This window comes from Corythoichthys intestinalis, chromosome 18 (assembly GCF_030265065.1).
Source record: "Corythoichthys intestinalis isolate RoL2023-P3 chromosome 18, ASM3026506v1, whole genome shotgun sequence".
Taxonomy (NCBI): Eukaryota; Metazoa; Chordata; class Actinopteri; order Syngnathiformes; family Syngnathidae; genus Corythoichthys; species Corythoichthys intestinalis.
This window is the reverse complement of record NC_080412.1, coordinates 11,397,738-11,420,464: the sequence shown is the minus strand read 5'-3', so window position 1 is coordinate 11,420,464 and position 22,727 is coordinate 11,397,738. Positions and strand designations below refer to the sequence as shown.

The 22,727-nt window shown below is 37.5% G+C and overlaps 1 protein-coding gene across 1 annotated transcript in view; it reads left to right on the top strand.

The window, feature by feature from the left end:
- Positions 1-22,727, top strand: part of jade2 (jade family PHD finger 2) — a 122,356-nt gene that overhangs the window by 11,298 nt on the left and 88,331 nt on the right. The window contains exon 3 of the mRNA XM_057821972.1: positions 3,504-3,589. Within this exon, the coding sequence (XP_057677955.1) occupies positions 3,504-3,589 (86 nt within the window). The remainder of the gene's footprint in view (positions 1-3,503; positions 3,590-22,727) is intronic.

Genomic DNA, 22,727 nt, shown 5'->3' with positions numbered 1-22,727 from the left:
CAAGTAAAGCGGAACTAATACACATCGCGGTCTTTGGGATGCAATGAGAAACTGACCGCATTGCGTCCCGAGAGTAAACATGCTTGTCATATACCCGGGTAATGCCAATGCTCAACTCATGGCTTTAGCTCAACTCATGCCGCTGGATAAAAAACACAAGAATACCTGACTGCTGCTGACAGCCGCTACAAACTACGTCAACGTCGTTTTACTGGAGATAATAGATATCATATGTATATAGAACTAGATGCAAAACGACAGACTCGACTGCATTGGCAACATTGAAGTATTGAAAACTAGATGCGTTAGTAAACAGCCGCCATCTTAAAGCAGAAGACTTCCCGTGTAGGCTGTTGTGAACCTTCCAAGAGAACCTAATTAACTTTTTATCTAAAATACTCCTAAATCGGCAAAATCTTGACTTGAATCTATCTTCAAAAGAGTTTTAAAACTTTCATATGTCGAAAGTAGACAGAAGGGAAATTATGGAATAACGGGAGCAATTTTAACTACTTCAACAGTTGATTCGCAAAATTAAATGAATTGAATGTAGTTTAAAGCTGCTGATACAGAATGGGGACTTGAGTATTTTATTTACTGTTTTAAAATGTCAACTTGATACTGAAATAGTCGTTTATTTAAACCTGAGAGGCTTTTTATACAATTATTGTAACTAATGCACGAAACACTAAAAGCATCTAATAGCTTGGGGGGTTTGTGGGATTTTCCACTGAGGTTGTTTGTGTGTTTTGCTTTTTTAAGACAGTTTACAATATTATTTGCACGTTTTACTGACTGACTATGCCATTTGTTTGTTATTTATAATGTTTTGTGTTTGTCACTGAATAAACAGGTCAGTTTCTTGTTACCAGCCGTTGTGTGTTATTCAAACTCACCTAATTCAGCTGGCTAGTTGTTAACAAGAGTACTAAAACCCTTTTCAAAATGAGTCTGACAACTAAGTAAGGAGGCTAAATAACTTAAAACTTTAATACATGCTCAGATAGCCCGCTATCGGTATCGGCCAGTATCGGTATCGGATCGGAAGTGCAAAACAATATCAGTATCGGATCGGAAGTGCAAAAACCTGGATCGGGACATCCCTAGTCAAGACACAGCTGTGAATGGCCACAACTGGATTTTTGGGGGATTTTATGGGTGAAACATGGTAATATAACAAGAATCGCGATGCAGAAATCGCAGACATCAAGGAGTGGTCGAGATTTTCATATATTTACCCTTTTAAATGTTTTTTTTTTTTTAATGTTTCTTTGTTTGGATCGATTATTTATCATCTAAAATATTGGGGAATATGCGACAGTAACGAAAAAAATACAATTAAGCGATAGTTATGAGGTAGATATCCGTGACTTTTTTACAGACGCCATTTTTTTCATTGTGACGCAATTTGTTTAAATGTTTAAAATATGGGGATGAATAATTTTTTAAAGTCGTTTTTTTAAAACTAAATATTAGACATCAATTAATGATTCTAAGCTAAAAATGACAGACATTTCGAATAATAAATACGATTACTTACCTTCTTTTTATGGCTAAGTTGAAACAAAAGGGGTTGCGCGATGTCTGTAAACGGGGGTTTCCAGGGTAAAATGGACAAATTAAAAATAGTTCGGGGGCTGATTGCGCCAGGAATCTGCTATGGCAGCATTTAGAAATATTGTTCTATCAAACTCAACATTTCTTTTGACTGTAAATACGGCGTTTTTTTTTAAAGAGGGGTACAAGAGCAGAAGCTGCTTTTTCAGCCTTGTCTGTGTTTTCTATGTGTTTATAATAATTATTCATTGCCACTCAGATTTATTTTATAATGGGTGTCATTTTAATGCCATTTTTAGTGTAGTATCTGAATTCTGAAGTATGTGGGATTAACTACAGAAATCGCTTTTTAAGTGACGAACATGACATGCTTTTATTTTGAAATGCTAACCGTAAGCTTTAAAAAAAACACTTTTCAGTAAAAGATTTTTTTTTTTTGTTTGTTTGTTTGTTTGCAAATGCTGTTAACTAGCGATTTTTCATGTTTGAAATTTCACCTTTTAACCGCAAGTTTGCGTTTTGGAGATGACTGTCAATGTTTTATAGCAGGCTAAAGTAGGTTGTCTTTTTCCCCCATTAGTCTCAATTTAGCAAAGCTAACGTTTACAGTGTTTAATATAGATGTGTTTCCTTATTTTGTATGTCTGAACTTTAATTCTACGGTGTGTTGATGAACAATAAACATCTGTGAAAGGAACTACTGGAGTGTCATATGCCATCAACACGCAAGCACAAATGCATGCACCCACACACGCACGCGGCGATAAAACGCAGCCGTGAAAATTACCGCCCTCATTTTTATTTACCGTGCAATAAATGGACTCATTGCAAATCGCGACAGGGTTAGCAACTTCAATAAAACATGTCGTTAGTTAGATGGACTTACGATCTGCCAGCTTGTTGTCTCCTGTCGTCTTCCAAAATTACAACTGGGTGACAGCGCTTTAGGTGTTCAGTCACAGCCCACGTGCAGCCTGATATGCAAGCTTGGCATTGAAGAGACAGGATACAACAGTGCACCCTCCTTTGTTTCGTTGAAATACCGCATTGGCCCGAATATAAGATGGCCCCGTTTATAAGACGACCCCCTCTTTTTCAAGACTCAAGTTTGAAAAAAGACTTTTTGAACCCAAAATTAATTTTTATACAGAAAATAATTACTGTACATCTGAAACAAATGATTATAACAATATATTTGAGAGAAAAAGCATGTTATTTTGCCTCATTCAAATCTTAAAATCTGAACATTTAAATATGTAAACTAAAGTAGAATCACATTCGTAAATGAATGGCTTCTGGTTTTTGAAATGTAAATAAACCAATCTATTGTGATAAAACAACAAAATTGCAATAACTGCATTAACCATCAAAGTGAAGTCTAACTGTAACTAGTCTTGAAACAAATCTGAATAAGGAAAAACATTGCAATAAAATAATGCAAACTGGTTAAACTTGAGAGTAGCTGAGATCTGTCATGACAGAACATCGCTTCAATGATATCTGCCGCCATCTAGCGTCATAAATGGGTATAATGTCTAGACTGCGAATATAAGACAACCCCTGCTTTTTCAGTCTTATTTCAATGCAAAAAACGCTGTCTTATATTCGGTCCAATACGGTAAGTCAATGTTTTGGCTACTCTGGTGCGCTTTTTTGGCTTTGTGCTTGCATACCGAGCATCCGACATTCTCCACTTTCCATGCATAGATTTTTTTTAAACCTTCATTAACCGTCGACGTGATGTTGTGCTCGTCAACGCATTTACGTCATCAATGACGTCGACTAGTCGGGACAGCTCTAGTTACTACTTCCTGTTTTTACTCTGTTGCCTGGCAATTGATTTGAAATTATGTAGTAGAGAAGCAAACTGGCCACAATGTTTTAAATAAAATTTATAAAGTCAGTTCATCCATGTGTTTTTTCTGTTGTTGTTGTGATTGTTGCAGGTCAGGTGACGTCATGGTCCAGGTCGGCCAAGAACGCGGGAACCAGCATCACGTGGGTACGACATCAGCACAAGAAGCATTCAGAGGTGAGGGATTAAAACAAGTTTAGGGTTTCAAAGCATTATTTGAAGCACATGATGAAGTTTGTGAACCTGGAAAAATGTGGTGTGTCCAAAGTCAATACATTCATCTCCTGACACCCGCGCGGCTAAATCAACCGCTCGACCGGACGGCACAGTGCGGTCAAGCAAAGTGGCGGGTTGTGTTGAGCAGTCGCCACGAGCGGTCGCCGCGAGTGGTCCCCGAGGACTCGCAAATGATCACCCTGGCCCAAATAGCGGAAAAAAAGTTCGCTCGGAAGGACACTTTGCGGCTCGCCAATTTCTCCCGCTTGAAGGAGACTGTTTGTCGTGCTTGACAAAAATAACTTGTCTGCTTTTAGGGAGCTTTGATCGAGTGGTGGAAGTAGTGTTTCCACTCTGGGCTTGGTTAAAGGTTTGTGTTTCAAACATGGACCGTTGGAGGTACATTATGCAGACGAAAGTAGTGGGACACCATACATGTACGTGAACAATTATCGATACATACTGTAAGTCAGGAAATCATTCTACGATTCTCTCCAATACAACTAATAAATAGTATTTTATTTTATTTTTAATTGTATTTTAATGTTCTTCTGAAAGTGCAATCCTAGCAAGCCTTTATTTTACGTCTCCTAAAATTGAATCTGCAACGCATTAAAGGTCCCTAATCTGATTAGTCGATTATTCGAACTAACTAGTTGATAGATTAATCAACTACTAAAATAATCGACAGCTGCAGCCATCGTCGTGTGTGAGTGCCATTGACGGCAGACGTCCAATCCATTTTGAGTGTCAAAATGAACTGGATGTCTAGAGCCGTCAATGGTGGCCAATGAGCTAATATAGACACTATTCTAGTGAAGATTTAGGTTTATTTTTCCAACAGTGACCCCTTTTTAAAATAATATATTGATTCTTGGCAGGAGCATATCGATAACCTTTTGGGATACGAAGTATCGCGATACATCACCATTTAGGTATTTTGTCGCACCCCTATTGTATACACTTTGAAGACTAAAGTACAGTGACACAGCTTTGAATATATAATAGTGTGGAGGAGGCTCTTCTTCTCTGTTCCTGTGTAGGACTCCAGCAGTTGACAGCCATTCATTACACACAAACGCACACGCACAAGTTAAATAGAGAGTCGCGTGTGTTGTCTATTTATTGCTCATCTTCCACTGGAGCTTTTTCCTCGAAGGCCGTCCGTCTCGCAACTTTGATGAAGACCGTTCGAGAGGATTACAGGAAGTTCAGTCCCTGTGGCTGATGCTTTACTGGCAAGGTTTTTTTTTCTTTTCCTCCATAAAACCACGTGTGTGCATCACAAAACAGCAAAGCAACTTCCTGTGTGTGTGCAGTGTGGCTTCAAGCTCTCTTTGGGGAAATGCGCCTGCTTGCATGTAGCCCATGGGCAGTGTTGACACAAAACATGGCAACAATATAGCTAGAGGTGTGCAAAATTTCCGATTCTTAGATTATTCGCGATTCGGCCGTGGAAGATTCGAGAACGATTCACAAACATCCAAATTCCGATTATTGAAATATGCCAAGTAAAGCGGAAGTACAACACACTCAGCGCGCCGCGCGGTCTTCGGGACGGAACGGAGCGGGAGTAGCTAAACATTATGCTTCTCATTAACCGGCCCCTCGGGTAATGCCAACGCTCAACTCACGGCTCTAGCTCAACTCATGCCACGAGATAAAAAAACACAACAACATACCTGACTGCTGCCGAAAAGCTGCTACAAGTACAGCTAAGCTACATAATGTTACGGTAGATATCATTTATATAGGACTAGATGGATTATAGACTCGGTAGCGGTAGCAGCACATCTGCAAAAAGCTAGATGCGGGCGTTAGTAAACGGCCGCCATCTTAAAGCAGTAAACTTCCCTGCAATGCTGTTGTAGCGAACCTTCCAAGCAAACCTAATTAACTTTTTATCTAAAATACTCCTAAATCGGTAAAATATTGACTTGAATCTATCTTTAAAATAGTTTTAAAACTTTCACATGTCAAAAGTAGTCAAAAGGGAAATTATGGAATAACGGGAGCAATTTTAACAACTTTAACGGTTGATTCACAACATTAAATTAATTGAATGTAGCTTAAAGCTGCTGATACAGAATGGGGACTGGAGTTTTTTTTATTTAATGTTATTTTTGTATATTTGTTTACTGCTATATGTTAACTTGATACTGAAATAGTAGTTTGGTTTAGCCTGAGAGTATTTTTGAACAATTTTGGAACTAATGTACAAAACTTTATTTAAAAAAAAAAAAAAAAAAAAAAAAAAGGGAGGTGGGTGCATCAATAATCGTTTTATAATCCAATCGGAGCCTCTGAATCGTAATCGTAATCGAATCGTTAGGTGCCCAAAGATTCCCAGCTCTAAATATAGCCCACAGACACGTACACACTCGAGAAGAAAACATTTGTGGCAAGGTGCAAGTCAATATGGAAGCAAAATTTCTCAAAACATTATTGGAATTTTATGCTGATTTGTAGAGCTGCAACGATTAGCCGATAAACTCGAATAATTCGATTAGAAAAAAGCTTCAAATCAAATTTTGCTGCTTCAAGGATTCGTTTAATTAGAGTGGCGTGGTAATGGTAATAGTTTTATTGATTTGGGTGGATACACTGCCCTCTATTGGAAACAGTGAATATGACATAACTCATCTAACATGGCTGGCTCCAGCTACTCCTTGTCAAGACCAACATAAGGTTGTACGGTTTTGTTTGACGTAATATGATTGTTTATGCATTCATAATTTCGTTTAGAGGTATATTTAGCAGTTTTTTTGTGGAAATATATGTTTGAATGGTTTGTTAAGAGCATTGTAAAAAAACAAAAAGTAAGCATTTCAGCTAACAGACTTTGGCTATGCAAGTTAGCCAATTGTTCTTTTGTTGTACTTCGATCTTATTTTTTTTTTTCATATACAATGGTATGAAAAAGTATTTGAACCTTTTGGAATTTCTCACATTTCTGCATAAAATCACCAACAAATGTGATCGGATCTTTGCCAAAATCACACAGATGAAAAAAACTGTCTGCTTTAACTAGAACCACCCAAACATTTATAGGTTTTCAGATTTTAAAGAGGATAGTATGCAAACAATTACAGAAGGGGGAAAAATAAGTAAGTCAACCATCACATTGAATATTTTGTGGCCCCCCTTTGGCAGCTCTAACTTCAACCAGACGCTACCTGTAGCTGCAGATCAATCTGGTACATCGATCAGAACTAATCTTGGCCCATTCTTCTCTACAAAACTGCTTTAGTTCAGTCAGATTCCTAGGATGTCTGGCATGACTGGCTGTCTTTAGGTCACGCCACATCATCTCAATAGGGTTCAAGTCTGTACTTTGCCCTGGCCACTACAGAACGTATATTTTGTTCTTCTGAAACCATTCTGAAGTTGATTTACTTCTGTGTTTTGGATCATTGTCTTGTTGCAGAATTCATCCTCTTTTTAGCTTCAACTGTCTGACAGATGGCCTCAGGTTTTCCTGCAAAACATCCTGATAGTCTTTTGAATTCATTCTTACATTAATGATTGCAAGTTGTCCAGGCCCTGAGGTAGCAAAACGGCCCCAACTCATGATGCTCCCGCCTCTATGTTTCACGGTGGGGATGAGGTGTTGATGTTGGTGAGCTGTCCCAATTTTCCTCCACACATGACGTTGTGTGTTACTCCCAAACAATTCAACTTTGGTTTCATCAGTCCACAAAATATTTTGCCAGATATTTTGAGTCCTCCCATGAACACCATTCTTGGCCATAGTTTCACATATAGTTGATGTGTGCACAGAGATATTGGACTGTGCCAGTGATTTCTGTAAGTCTTTAGCAGACACTCTAGGGTTCTTTTTTTACTTCTCTGAGTATTCTGCGCGGAACTCTTGGCGTCATCTTTGACGGACGGCCACTCTTTGGGAAAGAAGTAACAGTGCGAAACTCTCTTCATTTGTAGACAACTTCACTAACTGTCGATTGGTGAACATCCACTTTTAAAAATGGTTCTGTATCCTTTCCCAGCTTTATACAAATCAACAGTCCTTGATCGCAGTTCTTCAGACAGCTCTTTTGACTGAGCCATGATGCACATCAGACAATGCTTTTCATCAAGACAATTATTGCCAGGTTTGTGTTTTATAATGGGGAGGGCAGCTTTAAAGTGCCTGTGACACGAAAAAGCATGTTTATTTCATAATACACGCGGTATTTTATGCCCCTGAATTATATGGGCCGCTTGGATGTGTGTGGAAGCGATCGCTATTTTTATTTAGTTTTTTTAATCCCGCGCCATGAAAATGAGTGACTTCGGCTTCGGTCTTGCATTGAGGAGGAGGGCACTGTGACGTGTACGGTAGAAGACGTCCTCTTCACGCTACAATGTACTGTTGTGTATGAGGACGAAGGATTCAGCTGATTTTGCGGATTAATACGTTTATTTTTCGCATCACGCCAGCCAAACGGCTGCAGAAAAATCATTCTGTATGAGGGAGAGGCGTATGCACCTTTTTGGAGTTTCAAAAAGTTCCCCTTCACCGTGGATATTTACTGTGGGACCATTGGACTTACAAGGAAGTGAGTAAACATCTTGTTTTGTATTATGTCAAATACGAATACAGCGATTACAAAGTAAACACTACAAACTTTCTTTAAATGAAGGACTACTTACGTTTGATCATTGATAGGCATGTAAAAAGCTCTCCTAATGCTCATTAGCAGCAGCACGTTAGCTGCACAACAACTCCAGCCCCCCTCCTCTGGGGAACGAACTGTAAATTGCTCTCCGCCGGGCGGTTTGCCGATCCGCAAAGACAATCGACAACCGGGTCGTCATGTCAAATAATCCAGGATAGTTATGTGTGATTTTCCGCTTCGAAGACTTTGAAACATCACTCGGTTCGGGTTAGCATGTCGGCTAGCTGTCACGCCTTCTGGTTTGTTTACATTCTCCGAAGCCGGGGAAGGGAAATGACATATGTCCGATTTAGGTGTCACAAAATATCGTTCGGGAGGTGCGACAGTAAAGGTGAAGTCGACAGTTTTGACCATTATGGAGTAATTTTGCCATGTCGTCCTGAATAAATGCATTTTTATTATTACATATTCCATTCAGCACAAGACTGTTATTTGTCATGACCATGCCATTTATTTAGCAATTGGGGAAAATACTTGGATAAAAAGAATATCCTGTAAAAATATTGAAGTAAAGAGACTGAAACAATGACATTTTGCGGCTCTCTTCGTCGCGTTTTCCTCGTTGTGAATAGTTCCCCCTCCACGGGCTGACTGGTCCTTCTCAAGCCATTTATATAGCTATTGGGGAAAAATACTTGGATAAAAAGAATATCCTGTAAAAATATTGGAGTAGAGAGACTGAAACAATGACATTTTGCGGCTCTCTTTGTCGCGTTTTCCTCGTTCTGAATAATTCCCCCTCAATGGGCTGAATAGTAAAACCGATGAGCCCAGTCTACCGCTGACGTCATCCACCTGTTGGGGACGCTAAAGCCCTATAATGGTAGGCGTGGCTAACCGGCAGATTAAAAGACTAATTTCTCGTCATCTGCGCTTTGCTAAATTGTTGTATATAGTCGAATCGTCTCAAAATATTATTCTAATTCACATAATGCCATTTAAGACTTTTTTTCTCGTGTCATATGCTCTTTTAACCACTCATCAGTGTTTGGGCACACACCTGACTTAAATTGTTTGGTAAAAATTGGTTTCAATTGCTCTTTAAGTCTACTTAGGCAGAGTGTTCACTTACTTATTTTTCCCCCTTCTGTCATTGTTTGCTATCGTCATTAAAATATGAAAACCTATAAATATTTGGGTGGTTTTAGTTAAAGCAGACACAGTTTTTACATCTGTGTGATTTTGACAAAGACCAGATCACATTTGATGGTGATTTCATGCAGAAATGTGACAAATTCCAAAAGGTTCAGATACTTTTTCATACCACTGTACATTAAGCTCAAGTATTTAAATTTATTTTTAAATGCATTTATTGCTCTTGTTAAATGAAAGAGCAACTCTGAATAGTGTGAACACATATTTGGGAATTTAATTTTGTAATTGCATTTAATGGTCTTTTGAAAGTGCAATCTTGGCAAGCCTTTGTTTTACATCTCCTAAAATTTATTATTTTAACTCGATTAGTCGAATTAACTAATTGATAAATTAATCTAGAGCTGTCCCGACTAGTCGACGTCATCGATGACGTAAATCCGTCGACGAGCACAACATCCCGTCGACGGTTAATGAAGGGTTAAAAACAAAATACATGCGTGGAAAGTTCAGAATGTCGGATGCTCTGTATGCACGCGGGGAAAGCGGCACAAACCCAAAAAAAGCGCACCAGAGTGTCCAAAACATTGACTTATTTCAAAGAAACAACAGAGGGTACACTCTTCTGTCCTGTCTGTTCAATGCCAAGCTTGGCTGCACGTCGGCCGTGAATAAACACCTCAAGCGCCGTCACCGTTTGTAATTTTTTTCTTTTTTTTTCTTCATTTTTTGTACACCAGAGGGTGCTGTCGCCTTACTGAATAATAATGTTTCATTGACAATGGGCCCATAAGTGCTATTAGTATTGTCCTTAATGCTAACTGAAAGGTTTATTTCATCTTATGGTTTATTTTATGGTATAGAAAATTATATAAGGTTAAAAGGTCATAAATATATACAGTATATACAGTGATTGCACTCAAGGGAGAGATTGTCAATGATGAGGTAATAAATTAAGGTAAAGGCAATTCATTGATATATAAATAAGGTTTAAAAGGAAAAAGGTCAAAAGTTTTTGTTAATTTCTAATTGTGTTGTTTTATTTGTGTGCACCATAGCTTTTACGGTGTGATTACATCAAGGATGGAATAAAAGTTGTAAACCATCAGTTTAAGAGACCACCTTTTCAATCAGGGATGCTACACTAGTAAATTCTATCAGCATTTGAACTAGGGCTGTCCCAAACGACTAATTTTCTCCCGATTAGTCAGCCGACTATTTTTACGATTAGTCGACTAATCTAATAATTTAAAAAAAAAAAAAATTTTTTTTGTGGGGGGGGTTTTGTTTACTAATTTAGCAATGAAATTTTTGTTGACGCTTATCAATTCACAAAAAACATATTGGAACACTTAAATTATTTATTAAAGTACAAATAAACACGTAAATAACAATAATAAATCACAAATAAACAATGAGTTCAAATGCTGATAGAATTAACTAGTGTAGCATCCCGATTGAAAAGGTGGTCTCTTAAACTGATGGGTTACAACTTTTATTCCATCCTTGATGTAATCACACTGTAAGAGCTGCGGTGCACACAAATAAAACAACACAATTAGAAGTTAGCAAAAACTTTTCATCTTTTTCCTTTTAAACCTTATTTATATATCAATGAATTGCCTTTACCTTAATTTATTACCTTATCATTGACAATCTCTCCCTTGAGTGCAATCACTGTATATACTGTATATATTTATGATCTTTTAACCTTATATAATTTTCTATACCATAAAATAAACCATAACATGAAATAAACCTTTCAGTTAGCATTAAGGGCAATACTAATAGCACTTATAGACCCTACCCACCAACGTCACAAAACCACGTGCTCGCTGTATGGTTCCGCCCACTTGTCCGTCATTTTGACTCTGTATTAGCATTGGTTTCAATTGATCGAGGAATTTAAAATGCATTTCATGGAAGACCCGGTGCTTTCGGATGCCGTAAACTCACTGGATGTGTTGCATAAAAGGCGTTATGTGGAAAAGCTTCGTTCTATACAGTCGCCAGATCCATATTTGATGCCTAAATCGATGATTTTTGACCGGCTGCCTTCGCCGTCTCTGCCTGACCCTGATATTTACAACTATCTTGTCCACACAAAATCAGACTATTCTCACGAAAGTTTGAAAAACTTTAAGAGCTTGGAGGCTTATAAATGCTACGTTGCTGATTGGGTGAAACAGGTCCTCGTACACGAAAATTCGGCAGGAATCTTGTGCTCGGAAGGTGAGTTACGAAATTTTCAATTCAAAATCTTTTGTTCTTGCTAACATCCACTGTCAAGTCTAATGTATTTCATGTCATTTGTCAATGGAGCTAGGGCTTTTAATGTTTATATGGATTAGCGATAGCACTCTCAATACATACATACGTGTATGTTGTCGGCGATTAGCCCTAGCAATGATCTTAATTGTGGTTGTCAGCCCAAAACCCTCTAAATATATATTAAATGCATCTTACCAGATATAAAATGACTACTACATAATCTGTGGTAATCGTTTGGAGCCCAGTTTTCTCGTCGAATTGCAGCAGCCCATCTCGCTCTCTCCTCTCCGTGTCTCTCGGAATCCGGTAGAACTTCAAGTCTCTCCGTCTCTCTTCTCTGTTGTTGCAACCGACCGCCACACACGCCTTCACCATTTTGATTATTAATGTTAACGAGCAGAAAAACACGCCGTAAATAGGAGGAATGTACGTAGCCGTAACAGGTCAACACGATGTGTTGACGGACAAGTGGGCGGCAGGAGAGCGGAGTTGTGACGTCACGTGGGTAGGGTCTATAGGCCCATTGTCAATGAAACATTATTATTCAGTATGGCGACAGCACCCTCTGGTGTACAAAAATGAAGAGAAAAAAAAAAAAAAAATTAACTGGGTGACGGCGCTTGAGGTGTTTATTCACGGCCGACGTGCAGCCAAGCTTGGCATTGAAGAGACAGGACAGAAGAGTGTACCCTCCATTGTTTCTTTGAAATAAGTCAATTTTTTGGACACTCTGGTGCGCTTTTTTTGGCTTTGTGCCGCTTTCCCCGCTTGCACACAGAGCATCCGACATTCTGAACTTTCCACGCATATATTTTTTTAACCCTTCGTCAACCGTCGACGGGATGTTGTGCTCGTCGACGGATTTACGTCATCGATGACGTCGACTATGTCGACTAGTCGGGACAGCTCTAATTTGAACTAATTGTTTATTTGTGATTTATTATTATTTATGTGTTTATTTGTACTTTAATAAATAATTTAAGTGTTCCAATATGTTTTTTGTGAATTGATAAGCGTCAACAAAAATTTCATTGCTAAATTAGTAAACAAAAATATATATATATATATATTTTTTTTAATTATTAGATTAGTCGACTAATAGTAAAAATAGTCGGCTGACTAATCGGGAGAAAATTAGTCATTTGGGACAGCCCTAAATTAATCGATTACTTAAATAATCGATAGCTGCAGCCCTACTGTGGACATTTGACATTTTTCATGTTTGATTTAGGATTTTAAAGGTTTCAAATGATGGTCTAAAGATAAAGTTACAGTTTAAAATGACGCTTTCAAGTTATTTTTTTACTTTTATTTTATGAGGGTTACTGAAGAAATCTGCCCAACAACAAAGTGCTGGTGGAAACCTATTATTAATAATAACTAAGCAAAACAAACCGTTTTGTTTGTTTACCATATGAAACATCTGGAACAGCACTGAGAGTAATAGTTGGCAAGGCAGTATTGGTTAATGCTTAATGTGTGCGTGCGGCTAGCAGCTGTTCTAGCTCATTATGGTGTGCTACAAAACAACTGTACAACTCTATGGCGACCTGATGATCAGAGCAACAGAAATATGTGTGTGTATCTGTGTAAAACATTTGCGCTTTGGTTCAAAATCTATTAACACACACACAAACTCATTCATTCTGTTAGGGCTAGGCGATATCAGACTTCTGATCCCTATTAACAAAATCTTTATGGTCTAAAAATAAAATCTGGCATTTTTCACCAGAATTAGATCTTTTCGGATTATTTTCATCTATTGTTTGCTAGATGTCCAATCCATTTTGACGTGGAGCGGCAAATGAACGAATGTTCATTGGACGTCTAGCGCTTGTAATGGCAGTCAATGAGATAATACGTCCCTTTCCGCAAGTGGGTCATGTCTTCCTCGCAAACGTTTGTTAACGCTTTCGTCTATTTACACCGCGCCCTCAAGAAGTGAAAGGAGAAGGGGGGGGGTCGTTTGTGGGGGTCTCTAAAGTCTCCTTCATTCTCAGTGACCCACTTTTTTCTTTGTAGGCTTTCAGAGCACGTTTGCTGCCTTGCGCTCACGCTTTACTCTACTCGGCATCATTTTTATATTCATTCTGTCGTGCAGCCTTAAAGCCTTTCTTCCCCATCTTTCCGAATTTAGGGGTTCTCAAGACAGCGTTTCAAGTAGGGGTGTGACAAAATATCGAAATGGTGATGTATCGCGATACTTCGTATCCCAAAAGGTTATCTGTATGCTCCTGCTAAGAATCGATATATTATTTTAAAGAGGGATCACTATTGGGAAAAAAAAACAAAATCTTTAATTGAATAGTGTCTAAGTTAGCTCTTTGGATTTCCATTAGTATTGCACTTTCAAAAGAGCATTAAAATACAAAATAAAATGCGAGTGTTTCTTCAAACTATGCAGAATTGCACTTTCATTTACCGTATAAATAAATTAAAATACCTGAGCTTAGCCTCAAATGGTATTAAAAATAAAAAATCAGGATCTGAGTACAACAAAAGAACAATTGGCTAACTTGCAGAGCAAAAGTCCGCTAGCTTAAATGCTATAAAATGCTATAAAACTTTTTTTTTTTTTTTTTTACAATGCTCTTAACAAATCTAGGGCAGCAGCTATCGAATATTTTAGTAATCGAGTAATCGACTGAAAATTCTATCGATTAATCGAGTAATCGGATAAAACAAATATATTTTTGGGTGAAGAGCAATTATAAATATACATGAGAAAACAAGACATTTCATCTAATCTTGAACCATTTTCAGTCAATCAATGTCTTTATTTTCAATGTATGTTGTTGAAAACAGCCAGCAATTGCATCTCAGATGTAACAAAAAAAAAAAAAAAAAAGACTAATTCACTGCTTTCACTCAAAAAACCTTTAGATCTTATTTAAAAAAAAAAAAAAATATATATATATATACCTAAAAATGCCGTTACACTTGATAACACACATCACTTAAAAGTTTGGATTTTTTCCCCACGTGTTTCCATTGAATTTCTATTTGTGTCAAGCCATTTTTAAGTTCTAGTTAAGTTTTAAGTTAGTCTAAATTGTAAGTCCTGATAGGATTTTGAGTTTTTGCAGTGTTCAAAATAAATGTATGATTACAGGCTGTATTGGAGCACATTAGGGACCAGTGCTACTTAGTGTTTTATCCAGCAATGACTACTGAGCTAAAATTGATAGTTAGCATTATTGAGTTTTTATTTTACACCCTCATCACTCCACATCGCTATGTTATGTTAAAGCCTGTATGTAAGACACATTAGCCAAGCATCGACAGTGGTCATAATTAATAGAAACCTAGCACTCCGCAGGGCTAACGTTACGTTAATCTTATTTATTAGCGCTTAGCGCTCTTTATTAGCGCTTAGCGCTCTACTGCTTTAAGATGGCGGCTGTTTACTAACGCTGCCCAGATGCGGCCGAGTCTGTCATTTTGCATTTAGTTCAACATACATGTGATCTCTATGAGACTCATCAGACACTACCTGCTTCCAACTAGCATCGTGCGGGCTAGTATTTAGCAACGTCGGCGTCGTTTTTAACGGCTGTCGGCTGCAGTAAGTTTTTTTTCTTTTCTTCTTCTTCCTCTACGTACGTGACATCAGCGCGTCCCGCATTAAAAGTAGTCCAAGCAAAACGTGATGCTTAGAGCTGTCAAAGTAAACGATTACTCGAGGTGAATAAAGCTACTCGGATCAGTTTTTAAACTCGAGTTACTCGAGTTGCTCGAGTATTCGTTTCAGCTCTAAACAAATCATTCAAACACATATTCCTAGAAAAAAACGGCTAAACATACAGTGGGGAGAACAAGTATTTGATACACTGCCAATTGGTTTTCCCATTGGCAGTGTATCAAATACTTGTTCTCCCCACTGTACCTATAAACTTAATTACAAATGCATTAAAAAATGAGCTCAAACAAAAACTTAGCTTATGTTGGTCTTAACAGGGAGCAGCTGGATTTAGCCATGTTAACTGAGTTATGTCATTTTCACTATTAGCACAATAGAGCAGTGTACCCTCCCAGTTCAAATGGATTGGACGTCCACTCATAAGAAACTCATTTCAATTCAAAGCTATTTATTAATTGTATTGGATAGTCTCATAGAATGATTTCCTGACTCTTGTATCAATAATTGTTGTATCGCCATATCGTCAGATTATCGTTATCGTGAGCCTTGTATCGCAAATCATATCGTATCGTGAGCTACCTAGTGGTTCCCACGCCTGGTTTCAAGTAGGGTTGAGAACCTCCCCGTAGCTCACGATACGATACGATTTGCGATACAGGGCTCACAATAACGATGATCTCACAATTTGGTGATACAAGAATTGTCGATACACGGGCCAGGAAATCTTTCTTGAATATTCTTCATATTATGCTTTGCGATATGTTAAGGTAAGATTAAGTAAGGTTAGGTAGGGTAAGGTAAGGTTACAGTGTACACAGATTGGGAATGAAGTGAATAAGTGACTAGCAGCAACTGGTGGTGTCATGGTAATATAACAGTGCGTATATATGTTACAGTAATCAATTGACTGTACAGTGGTACCTCTACATACGAAGTTTATTCGTTCCAGGACCTTGTTTGTAAGTCGAAATGGTCGTATGTCGAGCAGGATTTTCCCACAAGAATACATTATACAGTGGTACCTGGACATACGAACGCTTCGGCACACAATCTTTTCGACATCCGACGTAAAATTTGACTCGCCATTTGTTTCTACATCCAACGACAGGCTCCTAATACAACGAAATGACAGCACCGCAAACGAACGCATGGCGGTTTTCTTATGTGAGAAATCAACACAGGTTTCAAAAGAGTTGGTACAGTTGGTGAAACAAGGAAAAAAGTGACGCTTACTTTTGAAATGATGCAAACTATAGAAAAATATGAGCGTGGGTTGCGCATACGTGAAGTGGCTCAACAATACAGCTCCACGGTCCTCTTCCGATCACTGTTCACCAGTTTTTATAAGTTCAGGTGGCAATTATTATTGTGGTAACATCACCAAGGAAATCGCCAGCTTCGTCACATTATTTATTTAAGAACTTATCCAACACAAAACGGCCATTGTCCTCCGCAGTTGACTGTGCTCTCAAGAAAACGAAAGTATTATCTCACTGTGACGTCAGCCCCGCGGTGCGTTCAGGTACAGCATAAAGTGTCCACCACATTAGAATCCGATGCGTTACATTATTTACAGTTCCAGTTCCAGTTAATTATTATTATTATTCTATTATTCCGATTTTTATTTATAACTTCTTTGTTTTGCTATGTTTAATTGCCATTTGTAATGGTATCAGCAGTATTTATTAAGGATTTATCATAGGTTTTTGGGCTGTGGAACGAATTAATGGAATTATAATGTATTCCTATGGGAGTTAATTTTGCGTACACTTATAAATTAATCAAAACTTTTCTTTTATCCCAGGCAATAGTAGGTGGTTTATTTACCTGACATGTTTCGGCAAACACTTCCGCCTTTGTCAGAGTCCGAAGGTAAATAAAAGCTAACGTCATTAGCTTCTACTGTTCATTCCACAACATGATCGGGGATTCGTCAAAACTTTTCTTTTATCCCAGGCAATAGTAGGTGGTTTATTTACCTGACATGCTTCAAATCTTAAAAATAATAACAGCCTATATCATACCTATACCATACCATACCTATCTTGTAATCTCGATGGGTCTTGTCTCCATTCCATGTCAGGTAGTCTGTTCACATTGTTTGCATCCTGATTAGCGTCTGGCTAATTCATGTATGGTCCAACATAAAATTCCAACCTCCTCCTCTTCCTCCAACTCTTCAAAAACTTGGATCTCCTCACTTGCGCTCGATCTATCGCTTATATCGCTGTTTGAATTATTGTTTGAAGGACTTTGTATGGCGGCTGTATGGAGCACTGCCATCGCTGTTCTCGGTGTGGAGTATCACTTCCGGGTTCGTTCCGTTTCAGGCTTGAACTACGGAAACGCGATTATTTTGTCAAATATACAACATATAAATGATTTTTTTTCATGCTTTATTTGTTGGACAATGTTTAATTACATTAATTGTGACCCTATTTGGCATTTTATGACATTACTTCACATTTGGTCTTTAACTTGTAAAGACTAGCGAACGGAGGTTGACATTCTACTGCCCTATTGTCGACCCAGTTCATGGATGCACACACCATGCTTATATTTTGCTATCATTTACATCTTCATTTAAATAGTAAGCGTCCCCTTTTCTTTTTCTTCTCCACCTGCATTAACCTTTTTGGATCCACTGTTGATTTCTCTCTCAAGAAAATCAACCGTGCGTCCGTCTTCCTGCAGAACAAAGAAACTGCAGTGCTGTCTAAAATTGTCGTTTTTCGAGCATGTTGTCAGATGTAGAAACAAATGGCGAGCCCAATTTTACGTTGGATGTCGAAAAGATCGCGTGTCGAAGCGATTGTATGTCGAGGTACCACTGTACTCAATTTGAACTGTGTTGTATTATATCGATACACTATGATATGATACATTTTTAATTTGGTGAAAACTTTTATAGCAATTATGACAGCTTTTCAAAATCTTGTTTTATGCCATATTGCCCTGGCCCATTCTCAAATTAGTGTTTCAAAGTTGGGATCACAATTAAATTAATGTGCAAGTGTGTTGGTTAGAGTCACAGGTGCAGCATCCATTTGAGAGCATAATCCCTTTTGAGCTCGTGGCAAATCTCGATTTTTCTGTTTCAATCCATTTTGTGTTTGTCTTGAATGCGTCTTTCAAAAGGAGCATCACTAATAAGCGCTATACCAGTGGCAGGATGTGACATTTCCATTCCCGTGCCAAGGAGGAAATCCCATTCACGTTTCACTCACGTCTTTTCATGTCCTTTGACGCTTCGTGTCTCACGATAATCCACCCTGAAGGGGGGGGCTCAAAGGACAAACCGCAATCTTGACACGCTTTATTCATGATAAAAAGAGCATTTGATTTCTTATAGCCTTCGCGAATGACTTTGACTTTGACTCCACTCATTGTGGAGGTTTTAAAGCCTTGTTCTTCCTCACCAAACTCATCCAGGCGCGTTTTAAAATGAATCATTTCAAAGTAGGATTTTAAATTCTGATCAAGAATTAGAATGAAGTTTGAAATTTGTTTTTCAAATCAGGGATTCAGGATGAAGTCGGGGTTTCGAAAGAGGCTGGATTAGCCAGTGAAGACGCTACACGTCCACTTATGTGGGTCCAATCATACTTTTGCCGTGGATTGAAATAGGTTTGTCATCCGTAGACGTCCAATGCGATGCGGGACGGAGGGCCAGCAAATGAACATCAAATGGATTGGACATCAATCACTAGTAATGGCAGCCAATGAGATAACAAATATAAATAAAACATTGGATGAATACATAAGTACTTAAAAAAATAGTATTGATAAAAATACTGAGTATAGAAAATTAAATCGAAAAATACGCCTAAAATGAGAAAACCTTAAAATAGAATAAAAAAAATCATAAAAATATTTTTAGAAAGAAGACACAAAAGTAAATATAGAAAATTAGTTAAAAACAAATATATTTATATTTAAATTAAATTAAATGATTATGATAAACATGTAGGACTTTATTAATCAAAGCTTCTTTTATATTTAATTGTTATAGTTCAATTACTATTAATCCTTTAATTTCTTCAATATTTTATTTTTTCTAGTATTTTTTTTATATATTCTAAGTGTCTAGAAATTTCTAATATTTAGGGATTTTTAAAGATTTGTTTTTAAGTATATATATATTTTATTATTTTTATTTTTATGTACAACTTACGTATTCCACCAATGCTTTTTTATGTATATTTGTTCATTTTAAATTCAGGCATCAAGGGATTTTAGATGAAAATGAGCGTTTCAAAATAGGGTTATGGTTACGAACATACTTCAGTCGTTCAAATTTAGGTTGTAAGCTTGGCTTTGGTTTTAAAGACAGGTTTTTAGATAAGGAATTTGCACAACACACGCTGTGAATGCTTTTGAATGACAGTGATTAATATCAGCTTTTTCATCTTATACACTCATGCGCACACCTCTTGTGGAGCTTCCAAGCTCCTCGTGCTAAAATTAGCCTCCTCTGTCTGAGTGGCGACATCTGCTCTGACGTACTGTTAGGTCGCCATGGCAATGATGCGTCCACATCCTTCCTCATAAGAAGATTTTGGCAGGTGCCTTCATGGTGAAAAGTCACATTTGGTAGCCATGTCGATCTTGAGAAGACCCACAAAAAAGTCTTAAGAAGCCCAGCTGGAAAATGCGCCGCAAGTCAAAAATTTGGTCCTTTTCGCCAGTTTTTGTATTAGCATGAAATGTGGAAGGCATGTTGAGGAAGTCTTTGTCCAATTGCTACCTAATATCAAGCTTGATTTATTGGCAACCGCAAAAATGTTCCGTCATACTGTCCCGAAGGTATTAGCTATTTTTTATGTCCCAAAAATGCATGGAGAAATCCCTCGCTTGTAGCTGTAAGGCTTACCTCTTCCCCACCGGTTGTTGCTCAGTGTCAGTGAGTCACCTGTGCTACACGATGGTTGGTGGAGGTGAAACTCCTGAACTTTTTCCTGCATCATAGAAAACAAAACCGCTGGTATGGGAATACTTTGGCTACAGAAAAGTTACAGACTGCCGTGGCTTAGAGGAGGAGGGGCAACCGACATGTAAAACATGTTTGCGGAGGGTGGCTGCCGAGGAGGCAATGTAATGTAGACATGATACGAGTCATACGCACGTGCTTTTTATGGAAAATAATTTTATTATTTTTGTTTTGATAGCAATAATCTTGAGCTGTGGCTGTGGGTTTAGGCTCACCTAAATGACTGCATTTATTTTAATTAGAACATTTTGTTATTATCATTATTTTTTTTATTTTGACAATATATTTATGTTCCAATTTGCTAATATGTTTTGGGAAAAAAAAATCCTGTTCAATGGAAAAAATTCCTATAATAATGCACATGGCAAATATACATTAGGGCTTTCAAACGATTAAAATTTTAAATCGAGTTAATCGCAGCTTAAAAATTAATTAATCGTAATTAATCGCAATTCAAACCATCTTTAAAATATGCCATATTTTTCTGTAAATTATTGTTGGAATGGAAAGATAAGACACAAGACGGACATAAACATTTAACATACTGTACATAAGTACTGTATTTGTTTATTATAACAATAAATCCACAAGATGGAATTAACATTGTTAACATTCTTTCTGTTAAAGGGATCCACGGATAGAAAGACTTGTAGTGCTTAAAAGATAAATTTGAGTACAAGTTATTGTAATTTTATGTTAAGAAAAACGTCTCCTGATCCGCCCAAATGCATGATGGGAAGTTGGACAACCATGACTGTCAGTGGTGGCTGCAAATGGTATAGTATGTTCTGCGTAATGCTTAATTAGGTGTGTTAAGCAAAAGAATGTCTTCTGTTCCGCCCAAATGCATGATAGGAAGTTGGGCAACCATGACTGTCAGTGGTGGCTGCAAATCGTATACATTATTTCTGTGTTGTGTTCACTTAGGCGTGTTCAGTAAAAGATCGTCTCTTGCTCCGCCCAAATTCATGGTTGGAAGTTGGGCAACCATGACTTTCAGTAGTTGCTGCCAAAGCATAAGCCAATAAATGGTGCGGTCCAATGAACGCCTGTGTCCACTCGCATTTCTCTGCCTTTTCGCTCTCAATGTGCTAAAAACGGCGTCATTGTAAACTGTTTGAGGCAATGCATGAATATATACTGTAAATGAATGAACACTTACATATATATGTATATACACAGTATATATATAATATATATATATATACACAGTATATATATATAATATATATAGCGGAAAACACTCAGGTGTCTTGAAGTTCTGCTCTGAGACCCCCAATTTGGCCAAATTTCAAAATTGTCCGATTTGCATGTTTGATACATCATTGGAAAGCTTAAAATCTCAATTTTCTGGGGGAGGAAAAATTTTGAACAGGAGGGCATTTTTAAAACAAAACAAAAAAATTTTAAACGGCAAAACCCTATCTGGACCTGAGAGCACGCGACAGCAGAATTACAGACGCCATGACTCTAACGAGATATTATCGCGTACTTACCCTGTTTCGATCCAAAAACTCCATGTAACATGTAACACTGAGTGTCAAGACACAGCTGTGAATGGCCACAGCTGGATTTTTTGGGGATTTTATGGCTGAAACATGGTAATATGACAAGGGTCACGATGCAGAAATCGCAGACATCAAGGAGTGGTCGAGATTTTCTTTTTCATATATTTACCCTTTAAATTTTTTTTTTTTTTTTTTTTTCAATTTTTCTTTGTTTGGATCAATTATTTATCATCTAACATTTCGGAGAAAATGCGACAGTAACAAAAAAACAAACAAAAAAATACAATTAAACCATAGTTATGAGGTAGATATCCGTAACTTTTTTACAGATACCATTTTTTTCATTGTGACACAATTTGTTTAAAAGTTTAAAATATGCGACAGAATAATTTTTTAAAGTCGTTTGTTTTGTTTTTTTAAACAAAATATTAGACATCAATTAATGATTCTAAGCTAAAAATGGCAGACGTTTTGAATAATAAATATTAATTACATTCGTTTTATGGCTGGGTTGAAACAAAAGCGGTTGCGTGACATCTGTAAATGGGGGTTTCCAGGGTAAAACAGACAAATTAAAAATAGTTCGTGAGCTTAATGTGCCATAAATCTGCTATGGCAGCATATAGACATATTGTTCTATCAAACACAAGTTGTTTTGGCTTAAAATACAGCAGTTTATTTTAAATAGGAGTGCAAGAGCAGAAACTGATTTTTCAGTCTTGTCTGTATTTTCCGCCATATATATATAAAAGCATTAGTAAAACAGTAAAGCAAAGTGGAATATAAAATTTGACCACTAACCCAAATGTTGGGAAGCAAAAGTGTTTTTATATGTCAGTGCCACGAAACAAACTAGGAAATACCACTTAGAACCTAGGAACAAAAGATGTTTCATGGTGTTATCTGATGTCAAACTAGC